The sequence below is a fragment of the Trichechus manatus genome, unplaced genomic scaffold (assembly GCF_000243295.1).
Source record: "Trichechus manatus latirostris isolate Lorelei unplaced genomic scaffold, TriManLat1.0 scaffold00073, whole genome shotgun sequence".
Lineage (NCBI taxonomy): Eukaryota > Metazoa > Chordata > Mammalia > Sirenia > Trichechidae > Trichechus > Trichechus manatus.
In genome coordinates, this window is record NW_004444009.1 from 7467217 (window position 1) to 7479842 (window position 12626).

A 12626-nucleotide genomic window follows, 5' to 3' on the forward strand; every position below is an offset into this window, starting at 1 on the left:
TCATAGTGACCCTATAGGACAGAGTAGAACTGCCCCATAGGGTTTCCATGGAGTGGCTGGGGATTCGAACTACTGGCCTTTTGGTTAGCAGCCGAACTCTTAACCACTGTACCACCAGGGCTCCATGTATATATACATATATAATTAATTATATAATTAATATTTATATTAGATTCAGTTATATCTAGTTGTTCACATGGGTTCTCTATCCTTTGCCCTCTTATATAACCTGCAACTGAATTTGCTTCCTGTTCATTCACCAAAGCCTCCCTGGGTTTTCACAATTTAAATGTAGACGACACTGGCCAGATCGCTCTCTTTTTTTGAGCGCAGCTTTACAGCCAAAAAGAAACCTCAAGGATCACTTTCTCCCTTAAGGCCCAGAGGATGGTGCAGCCCAAACTTGTCTTCCTCTCCTCAGTTCCCAAACAGCATTCTAGAAAACACACATGTGCTTACACACACACACACACACTCTCCTCAGTTCCTAAACAGCGTTCTAGAAAACACACGTGCTTACACACACACACACACAACCTCCCCAGTAACCTCTTTCCCACACTTACCCCTCCAACCTGGTTCCAAAAGAAAAAGAGGTAAGATCTGCCGTCTAGGGCTGGAGGAAGCAGTCTTTTATATTCCTTCCATTCCTCTCACCAGCAGGCTACACCCTCCTCCTCATCCCCGGGATTCCTCAGAAACATGGGAGTGGAAGCTGCTTTCCCCCAGGGGAAAGACAGTAGAAAGGCATTCCTGTAGGTGGAAATGGCATTAAAAACAGGTCTTCAAAAAACAAGGAAGAGGAAAATGGTTACAAAAGTCATTATTTCTTCAGTTGTATTTTTAGTTGGCAAATGAGGTGGATCAGGTGAAAATGTTTTCCTGAAACATTCCATATCAATTTCATTTTTGAAAATGCTTAGCACCGTGAGAGGCCACTTTTTTTTTTGCACGCATGTAATCTTTGTTTTAAAATCTTTGGAAGTTCCTACTTTATTGAATTCCTACTATATGGCAGCTGAAATTTTCCATATGTATCATTTAATAATCATCACACCAGATTTATAATAAAGGTAGTATTACTAACATCCCACTTTATAGATGAGGAAAATAAGAATGAGACCCAAGTCTCCCTGATTTGAAAACCATTATTTATGCTGTACTGATTAGGAAGATTTCTGAGGGAACTTAAAAGGTCTTTTGGAGAGATTTCGAACCACTCCAAAGCTAAAAGTTATTAAGTATTAAATGAAGAAGTTTAATGAGGAACGAGAAAAATTGGTGGCAGTTTGGGAGTCCTGGTTGTTTGTTCTGGGCTGTAACATGTAGCTGATCTGACAAGGCCAGAGGAAACGTTTACGTGTCCCCTTTGCTGATAGCAGGGAGCTTCATCTCCTTAAATAATTTTAGCCAGTGATGTAATTAAAAGGGAATCCCTGGGTGGTACAAACAGTGAATGCACTTGGCCGTTAACTGAAAGGTTGGAAGTTCGAGTTCACCCAGAGGCACCTTGGAAGAAAGGCCTGGTGATCTACTTTTGAAAAATCAGCTACTGAAAACCCTATGAGGCACAGTTCTACTTTGACACACATGGAGTCGTTATGCGTCAGGATCAATTTGACAGCAACTGGTAGCAGTTATGATTAAAAAGTTTAAGAGGGGTAGCTGACAAGTTAAGTGACCTAGACTTCCTTGAAACTGCTAGCAGAAATCTCAGCAGAGATCTCACTACTGAAGAAATACTTTCTTGAAAAAAAAAAAGCCATTTATGTTACTAGCCAGTTTCCCAAATATGGAGATCAAAGGCTCTTTCTAATTTCACTAAGGCCTTTTTACCTGTGCAGTACTTAACCCCCATTTCCCATTCAGGTCACAGACTGTGGGAAGACTCACAGCTTGAGAAACCCATCTCACAGGTCTTTGACAACTCCGGGCCTACTGCAGTGCCTGACACACAGTAGGCTCTCAGTGAATTTTCTTGAATGAACTTGGTGGAATGTCAGATTAATAGTCCTTCCTAAAGTGAATATGGGGCCCTGGTGGCGCAGTGGCTAAGCACTTGGCTGCTAACCAAAAGGTCTGCAGTTAGAATCCACCAGCCGCTCCTTGAAAACCTTATGGAGCAGTTCTACTCTTGTCCTATTGGGTCACTATGGGTCAGGACTTGCCGGCAATGGGTTGGGTAAAGTGAGTAACGAGAGTAACCTCAAAGGGCACCCGAGAAATACGGTGAAGAATTTTGCCATCCTCTCTATGAGATCATAACAAGAGTCAGCACATTAAAGAGGCGTCTGAATCTCGACAAGCTTCCCGATCAATCCATATGCCTGACAAATGTATTCTTCCACTGACTTAATTCTGGAGGAAAAAAAGAAAAAAACTGAATAATACTAAAAAAAACCCAAAAAACAAAAAACCTCAATACTGAAAAAAACCCAGGCATGAGCTCCAACTAATTTATTAGATTTCTTCTTAAAATGGTCTGCATCCAGAGGGCACCTAATTAAAATGTCTGAGCCTTAACTTCATAAGGCTTCCATCAGCATCTCTTCTTCTCAATTTACATTTCTTGTCCTGAAAGCCACGGAAAAGTTGGAGTCTTTGTCTTTGAGACAGACTGTTCCCTCTTCTCTTGAATTAACTATCCTTCACAGGAGGCAGTTCAGAGGGGTAATTAGGTACATGGGCCTTGGCCTAAGACTAAATGGGATCTAGACTGGCACTGCCACTAACTAGCTGGGATCTTCAGTTACTTAGAATCTCTAAGTTTCATTGTTGTCAACAGCAATGCAGGGATTATTAACCCCTACCTAATGGAGCTGTTGTGAGAATTATACGACAAAACATATGGAATGTACTTAACATGGTACCATGGTGCCTGGTACTCAATGCATGGTAGTTATAATCACCATCATCATCAGATAGAAGCCATGGTAAAGCAAGGCCTGGCTAAAATCCAAGAGCATATTGGTGATTCAGTAGTAGAATTATCATCTTGCATGCAGGAGACCCGGATTCAATTCCCAGCCAATCCACCTCATGTGCAGCTACCATCTGTCAGTCAGTGGAGGCTGACTTGGTTTCAGTGGAGCTTCCAGACTAAGACGAACTAAAAAGAAAGGCCTGATTTCCAAAAGTCAGCCAATGAAAACCCTACAGATTACAATAGTCTGATCCACAACCAATAATGTGGATGGCACAGGACTAAGCAGCCTTTTGTTCCCTTGTGCATGAAGTCACCATGAGTCAGGGGTGACTCAAAGGCACCTAACAAAATTCAAGAACCACTCAAGAATCAGGGCAGTATAGGATAATCACTTAAGAAGTGACCTCTGAAGTTCAATGGCCTAGACTTGAAGCTAGGCTTTGCCAAGTATTAGTTGTGTGACTTGGACAATTAACTTAATCTGAGCCTGTTTTCTCATCCATAAAATGAAACCAATAATATAAATTTCATGGTTTTCTTCTGAGGATTAGATGCACCAACCTGCTGCTGTCGAGTCAATTCCGACTCATAGCGACCCTATAGGACAGAGTAGGACTGCCCCGTAGAGTTTCCAAGGAGCTGTTTCCAAGGTGGATTCAAACTGCCAACCTTTAGGTTAGCAGCCAAGCTCTGAACTACCGCGCCACCAGGGCTCCAAGGAGTATAAAATTCTTAGAACAATGCTCCATACATGTTAGCTCTTTTAATCCAGCACCTAAATAGGACCTGAAACATAGGAGTTCCTTGAATATTTGATGAATAAATAAATATGATTTTCACCAACAGCAAAATAATTTCTTGAATACTTGAAACTAGTTGAAGAAATCTTTTATGTGTATTTCCCAAATTATAAACATGAAGCTATCTGGGGTGGTTTGAAAGGCTGGAAACTGAAAGACATACAAAGCCTATGCTGTCATTCCATTTCTCATTTGGACATCACTAAGCTTGTTAATAATTCAATTTCTCTGCTTAATTCACTCTAATACATTGTTCCATGTGACCAAAACAGAACTTTGTTCTTTGATGTTATAAATTGAATTGTGTGCCCCCTACCCCATACACACACACACACACACACCACACACACACACACACAGGTGTGTTGAATTCCTGGTCCTTGTACCTGCGGATGGAGCCCTGGCAGCACAGTCGTTAACAGCTAGGCTGCTAACCAAAAGGTCAGCAGTTCTAATCCACCAGCCACTCGTTGGAAACCCTTTGGGGCAGTTCTACTCCGGCCTATAGGGTTGCTGAGTCAGAATCTACTCGATGACAACAGGTGTGTGCGTGTACCTGTGGATGGGATCCTGTTTGGAAACAGAGTTTTTCTTTTGATATGTTAATGAGGCCATACCATTATAGGGTGGATCCTAATCACTTCTGAGTTATAAAAACAGCAGAATAGACACACACACAAGGGATGTGTGAGGAACTGTCTACAAGCAAAGGAACACCAAGGATTGCTGACAGACACCAGAAACTAGAAGAGAAGCTCACAGAAGGAATTAACGTGACTGAGACCCTGATTTGGACTTTCCACCTCCAGAACTGAGAAAAAAAATTTCTGTTCTTTAAAGCCACCCACTTGCAGTTATTTGTGTTACAGCAGCACTAGGAAACTAAGACATTGACTTTTTTCCCCCAAAATTCTCTAGTGCTGCCCCAGGCCTTCAACCTTATCTTCATGCTTCTCTTCTTTATTGGCGGAATCCTTATTAAGCCTTGTCCCTCTCCTGATGGACTGATTAGGAAGATCATAAATTTTTTCACTATAAAAAAAGTCTTCCATGCTACGTATTTGCCATTGTATTGGTGACTCAGTAACCTATGGAATTCTATAGTCCAACTGCACTTAAGGACATCTTCTGGTCTTGAAGATGTTTTAGAATCTAAACCAAAACCAAACCTGTTGCCATCGAGTTGATTCTGACTCATAGCAACCCTACGGGACAGAGCAGAACTGCCCCACAGGGTTTCCAAGGATTGGCTGGTGGATAAGAACTGCCGACATTTTGGTTAGCAGCCGAGCACTTACCCACTGCACCAGCAAGGGTCCTTTCGGAACCTACTTACCAATTAAATAGCTTCTTCTGGAATGTGACAGGATGGAGAAAATAAATATAATCAGTCTAACTTTCTAACTTTTCCTTTATTCTCACTTTTTTCAGATATTTATTTATTTCTTTGACAAAGCAACTTTTGGTCAAAGGTGACCTGTCAACTTAGGAGAGCCAGCTTCTGAGTTACTGGGCAAATAGAAAAATCTAGACATTGATCTAATATCCTAATGATTTTTTTTCCCCCTTAATGCACTGATCCTTCAAATGCCTGGAAACTGACAGCTTTCCTGGATGTTTCATATGTTAACTTTTTGTAGGTAAATTTTAAGAGACCTGAATGTTACGACATTGACGATTATGCCAGAAATTCTTCATAAAAATATTTTCATAGGGTAGACTGCCTCTCTATGGGGGCAGGGAGAATTTAATTTAAAAAAAAAGTCATCAAATTAATTTATTCTACAATTCAGTAGGCTGAACGAAACTTTGGCAATAAGTCTGTAAGTACATGCATAAGATTACTTAATAATCCTTCTTTGCTTACTTCATTCTCAAGGTAGACATCTCAGACCTTGTTAAAAGGAATCTTCTCTTGAATATATTCTAATCCTAACACTAACCTCACACAAAATGGCAAGATTAGGTAATGAGAAGGTTAAGGTGGAATGAGGGCCTCTCTAGTTATCTAGAAGTAGCTTTCTAAAGCTAAATAATACATTGGCTTCTTGTCAAACTGATTTTGGGGAGAATCATCCCTTTTAAGAACATTACTACAGATAGACGGGACAAACCAACTCTAACTGCCTGGTATCTCGACATTCATTCATTTAGAAATTTAATGAATGCCTACTATGCCCCAGACACTGTGCTAGTTCTTAAGGCTACTAAGATAAATAAGATACAGCTTGCTTTGGAGTTCAGTGTAGCAATAAAGCTCATATGGAATTGTGGCAGAAGGCTACAACACATGGCATCCAATGCTACAGTCTGAAATGTCATTAGGAAACAAGAAAGACATGGACCCTGTTTTCACAGATCCATGGCCTAGTAGGGGAGACATCATTATTAATAAATTACACAACAAGTACTATAATGGAAAAGTACAGGATGCTTGAAGAACATACAACAAAGAGAGAGGTTGAAGGTAGCACTACAGGAGATAAATGAAAGATATCAACAATTTATTTTGCTAAGACAACTTTTGGAACATGGGGAAAAAGATAGTCATTAATTGTTACTGTTAAGATATAGCAACAAATAAAACTCAGATATAAAGACTTATTAAGTTCAAATTCTTTTGTAAGCAGTTTATTCTTTCAAACAATAAGTGACAATATGTCTCAGTGGGCGACTGCAGGCTCAGCCAACTGAGTCAACAGGATCAAAGACAAATGCAGATTTGGGGCTGTTACCCATGGTCTGGCTTTTCCAAGTGATGACTAAGTTACCCATTTCAATTTACAATATACTCTAATGCCTCCACCAGATCCAGTCCACTTAGGATCCTTTAAGGGCACACACTTTAAGACACCTGCGGTAGGTATCTATGTGACAACAGAAGCAAAGTATGGAGTGATGTGGCCAGAGGCCAAGGAATGCCACAGTCTCTGGAAGCTAGAAGAGGCAAGGAAGGAATTCTCCACTGGAGCCACCAGAAAGAAACAAAGAACTAGCCCTGTTGACACTTTCATTTCAGCCCCTTAAGCCTCATTTTGGAGTCTGACCTCCAGAAGTCTAAGAAAATAAATTTGTGTTGTCCAAAGCCACTAAGTTTGTGGTAATTTTGTTGCAGCAGCAGCAGCAATTAGAAACTAAATCCATTGCTGTCAACTAGAACTGCCCCATAGGGTTTCCAAGGCTGTGAACTTCATGGAAGCAGACTGCCACATCTTTCTCCTGTAGAGCAGCTGGTGGGTTTGAACCATCAACCTTTTAGTTAGCAGATGAGTGCTTAACCACTGCACCACGAGGGTCCCTTTGGAAACTAATACAGCACCCTATTACTCATGTAAACAGTTGGTCACGAAATCAATTAGGTGGGTTGAAAACAGCATTTTTGAAAAATAAAACAGAAGTTATCAGTGTGTCTAGCAAGAAGAGTAAGTACTATTTCATGAAAGCTATATATACGTGGGTGGGGAAAAGGGGGGAGGGCAGTGGGAGGGGTAGAGAAAGAGAGAATAAAAATACATCAAAAATGTTTCATACTACAGTAATGATCAAGAAAGTTTGAAGGCCAAGGTACCTGGAGGGTGAATAGATGCTGTGTGCCAATCCACCCTATCCACTATAATACCTCTTATTTTGTTAAGAAAGTTTCCTTTTATTCCTAATCTGCTAATAGTTTTAATTTTTGAATGGGTATTGAATTTTGTCAAATAATCTTTATGCATCCATTGAAATAATCATAAGGTCTTTTTCCTTTAGTGGTAGATTTTTCAGTAATGCATCATCTTTGCATTTTTCTTTTTCGAAAAATATTTTTATAATTATCTTTCGTGCCTGTGACTCCCCAACTTTGCTACAGTACCCGTCTCACATGTCACCTATAATTTCTAGCAGGTTCTCTATTGCCCAATTTGCCAAAGATGCTGCTATATATCCTGACACATTGTGTAAGAACAAAAGAAAAGGCCTATCTATGTTTTGTGATCCTTTATTAAACTCACAAGAAGCCAAAATCACTGTTTTATTTAGTTAAAAAAAAAAAAAGTCTAACCCTTTATAAATACCTTTCCAATTTAAGAACCAATAATCAAACAAAAATTTGTAATAGAGGAGTGAGTTCTAATGGAAAGCCATATTTTAATTTTTAGATGTATTTGTTAAGAATATAAATCTACTTCATCAATTTGACTTCCATAAAAATACCTCTTCAGATTACATACACTCAAACAGTGCTCCTATAATTTTCATTTGCTTCTTGTTTTATTTTCCTTTTTTTTTAAAATACTAAAGAATGTGTACAGTGCTTGAAAGCAGTCAAATGACAAATATTAGATTTCCAGTGGGCAGTGGTTTTAAGTCATAAAATCAGGAAACTGCAACACAGCCTCTTTCAATGTTCTGTTGTGGTTCCAAGGTTCTGGACAGGCTGTTAGTATGACTTCTGATCCTGGAAACCTTGGGGTTTCTTATGCGTCTTACATTTTTCCTGCTGCTTTTTAGGAGAAAAGAAATATAGTTTTGGACACAATAAAAAAATTCAGAAGGGAACTTTTTACAAATCATCTGTACAAAAAAATATGGTACCTATCAATTAAATGTTCTGAATAATTTAATCCATGCAAATATACACATACATGCATTCCCTACAATCAATATCCTTCAACAGTTACTATGAAAAAGGAACAGTCTGTTTTTATAAATACAGTATAAAGAAAAAACAGTAATTATTAAAGTTTGCTAAAACCCAAACCCAACCCACTGCCATCGAGTCAATTCTGACTCATAGCAACCCTACAGGACAGAGCAGAACTGCCCCATAGGGTTTACAAGGCTGTAATCTTTATGGAAGCAGACTGCCACATCTTTCTCCCGTGGAGCGGCTGGTGGGTTCGAACTGCCGACTTTCTGTTACAGCTGAGCACTTAACCACTGTGCCACCAGGGCTCCTTAAGTTTGCTAAAGGACCACCTAAAATGAAACAAAATTTAGTGACATTTCTGACATGAGCAGTTGATAGCCAGCCCAGTCTTATTAAACAATGTATGCACAAACTGCATCCCTCCCTCCCATTTTCCATCCCATAGCTAGAGAAGAAGGAGACCCAGGATCAGAATTGACAGGACCTTCATTTATACAGCCAGAAGCAGAGGGAACCCTGGTGTCAACAGACAGATGGACTCCTAATTGATCTTCAAATGGGTGATGATTTTTCTCCTTCTATTTTCTATTAATGGGATTTATTGCTCTTATAATGAGAACAAAGTTTCACCCAACCAACAATTTTATATAGTTTTCTTTTTAATACCCAACCACTGAAAAGGAGCTTCTAAGTGTCTTTGTAAGTTTTTCCTCTCTTCCTCTCCTAATGGTGGGTAGTGGCACTCCACTTTCTAGGCAAAGCCAAGCAGGACTCCACCATTTAGTGGTTTGGGTCAGATTTACCTGGGGTAGGGGTTTGCAAGAATGATACTGGCCGGGGGGGTGGGGGTTGGTTCCCACAACTTCCTTGAAGGCTAGAAATAGTAATATTAGGTCCTTACTGTGTCTAGGAGTCCCTGGGTGGTACAAATGGTCAAACGCTCAACTGCCAACCAAAAGGTTGGTGGTTTGAACGCACCCAGAGATGCTTCGGAAGAAAGGCTGGTGATCTGTTTCCGAAAGGTCACAGCTATGAAAACTCTCTAGAGCGCAGTTCTACCCTGCCATCGACTGGATGGCAACTGGTTTACTGTGTTTAAGGCAGTGTGCTGGGAACAGCAGGGAGAAATAAATAGTAGTAGATAGAGATCGCTCCTGTTCATGAAGATACATAAACAAGAGCATACAGACAGTTATCAAAAGACATAAAAATATTTTAACAAATACAAAGGTACCAAATGATATAGCACAAACCAAAAAGTTAATGTGGAAGAGAACAGCAGTGTATTTGGAGCCAATTGGGGGTGATGCCTCCCAGGTTTCCAGAAGCAGTCACAGTAATATCTTCTCTTTACCTCTAATGCATTTTTTCCTCTAAGACATTAGTAGAAATGGCAATTCTGAAAACAAAGATGTTTTCCTAGCTGGGAAAGTGACTAAAGCAATGCTGCCAGGTTGCTTGGTTCCAGGTTAACACTCCTACTTGAGATAACATTCAAGTTTCCTGGGGAAACTGACATTTTCAGCACATGGTTTAGGAAATTACATATAATTCTGATTTACTTGCAAGTTGGTAGTACTTAATGAAAAACCTCCATCTCCTATGAAATTACTGTGCCTTCTATTCTGACTAAAGGCAGGGGCTGATCAAAGACAAGATGAGTTAGAGTTCTTAAATGTTATCCAAGTCTCTAACCACACAACACTGAAAGCAAAACACCCCCAAAATTCATGAAAGACCATTTTCTTTTCTTCCCTTTTAAAAACCGTACCTTTTTTATTGTTTTAGATGCAAGTGATTAACATGCCACTTTTTAACTGCCTTCCATCTTTATAAAGCTTTATCATTTACTTTGTATGATTTTGAGATTATTGCTGGTGGTGGAACCTCAGATGGAAATTTTTCCGGAGGTATGTATAAGTGGGAACTAAAGAGATGACACGATCTGAGCATCAAAGGGAGCTAACAGGGCTCTGAGTCTGAAGAAAATCTCTTTGGTACATTTGGCTTTTACTTGTCAATCATCTGTGGGACTAAAGGCATAGGTAACTCAAGCCAACCAGTAGGCTGGAAGCAAGCTGAAAACTCAAACGTCTTCAGTTAAGGTAAAGCTGGAGGGCCTCGGGCCACACAAACACCTCTCGCTGCTTTTCCTCTGACACAGAACTGAAATCTTATCTGCCTCTAAAGAGTCCTGGTGAGGTACAACTGGTAGAGATAGATATTGAAAATGGTATAAAGATTCAAGCTTAAGAATAACTTATCCCACTGAAAGGGTGAACAATTTTACGTATCTGCCTTTAGGTCACGATGAAGGAAAAGCAGTATGATTAATGACTCTCCCTACCACTCTGGAATGTGTGTTTGAGCTATTGGGTCAGAGGTTATGATTCTGAGCTAAACCGGCATTTTGGACAAATTAACAACTGTTCCTTCAATGCAGAGAGGTCCTCTCTCATGAAATCTCTTCTCCAGCTTTTCTTGTGCCTCAAAAAATCATGTCACACTGAGTATCACCTATGTAAGTTCAAGCCTGTCTTTCTACAGCTCTCTTAGGTGTCAACGGAGAACCTGCCTTAGCCAGAGGCATAAAAGACGATTCAATGTTTCTGAGAAGAAATCTGGGCTCTTCACTTGAGCATCTGAGTCTCTTCATTCGCATCATAAAACTCCTCCTCTTCCTCACTCTCGCTCCCTGAAGTGCTCTCTTTGTCTGCAGACTAAAACAGGAAAAGAGAAAAGGGCGGTAAAATGATGTCATGACATTTCTAAGATGAAAATTACCATCTACCTATTCAATGGACAAATGTATTTCTATGACATCTATTCTTCTAAGAATCAGCCCCTAAAAGTGTTCTAATAATGTTAATAAATTGCATCTGTCGTCTTTATTTCTCTGAAAGTCAGCTGCCGTTAGATTCTACCTTTGTTTTCCAGCAGTTTTACTCAGTTCTATTTAATCTGACCAGAGCATTCTTATTTTCAAAAACTGTAATTTATTCAAGTGCTGGGTTTGAATGGTTAAAAATAAAATAAATAACGTCATACCTGTGGGGGATCCAAGGTCTGTAATGACAGAGCTTCCTCTCCTAGCCTCCGATAGGAATACACCTGAAGGTCAGAGAAGGTCTCTAGCAATGGGCTGTTAAGGGTTTCAGGCAACAATAAACTCAGAAGGCCTGAGGCTAGGCCAGTGGCTCCAAAGACAATGAAGGGTAAAGACCACTGCACATATTTCTGTGGGGATAAGAGTACAAAGAAAGCAAACAAAAAGTCAGTGTTGGCTCCCCTAGCAGATGACACTAGCAGTCTCATGACTGAAGAACTATTATTATTTACTATCCATTTAATTTTCTCACAAGGAGCCCTAGTGGTACAGTAGTTAAGCGCTCGGCTAATGGAAAGCTCGGTGGTTTGAATCCACCAGCCACTTCTTGGGAGAAAGATATGGCAGTCTGCTTCCACAAAGATTTATAGCCTTGGAAACCCTATGGGGGCCGTTCTACTCGGTTCTACAGGGTTGTTATGAGTTGGAATCGACTCGACGGCAATGGGTTTTTTGTTTTTGGTAATCTTCCCACTAGAATCCACTACAGACTAATTTTCCTTCCTCACAGAGAATTGCCCTGGAAAATCACCCAATGACTCATTGGGCACAGAGAGATGGGAGTGAGTAAATAAAAAAGTAGCACTGGTGCATGGATTGGAAGCAGCAGACTGTCTTATGCAAGGGGTGGGTATTGTGGGCGAAGCAGACATGGGCTGTATCTGAGCAGAGCAGGCCTATAGGGTCTGAGATTGCAGGAAGCCTGGTGTTTAGCTTTAATTCCACATAATAATTTATAATACAGTGATGTGCATATGCTCATCACATAGGGGACACCCCCAAAATATTTGCTAATGACAAACTTTAAAGTTCTCAACCCGGAATGAGTCAAATAACCCCCCAATCCTACATACCCTCATTGATTCACTCAACACTATAGCTGAGAGGCATAGAGATTAAAGTAATAAAAACTCTGAGCAGAAACAGGGTAACTAGAGTACTAGAAAACAACCAGAACACAAAGAGAATGTTGATACTTTGTGAAAAATGTGATTAACGTCATTGAACAATCTGTGTAGAAATTGTCAAATGGGAGCCTAATTTGCTGTGTAAACTTTCACCAAAAACAATAAAATATTATTCAAAAAAAAAAAAAAAAAAAAAAACAGTAACAACTCTGAGCAGAAGAAAAAACCTAAAGAACCCTATCATATACACAGGGCT

General features: G+C 39.9%; 1 protein-coding gene across 4 annotated transcripts in view; it reads right to left on the bottom strand.

Moving 5' to 3' along the window:
- Nucleotides 1–10135: 10135 nt before the first annotated feature.
- Nucleotides 10136–12626, bottom strand: part of SLC22A15 (solute carrier family 22 member 15) — a 78738-nt gene continuing 76247 nt past the window's right edge. For 3 of the 4 annotated variants that reach the window (XR_002824693.1, XM_004380357.2, XM_023734887.1), the window contains exons 11-12: nt 11405–11593; nt 10136–11076 (exon numbers count right to left, since the gene is read on the bottom strand). Coding sequence is in view for 3 of the 4 variants with exons in the window: in XM_004380357.2 (XP_004380414.1) it covers nt 10987–11076; nt 11405–11593 (279 nt within the window). In the remaining variant the exon portion in view is untranslated. Of the gene's footprint in view, nt 11077–11404; nt 11594–12626 lie in introns of those variants that run through there. The other variant, XM_023734888.1, reaches the window with a different exon arrangement.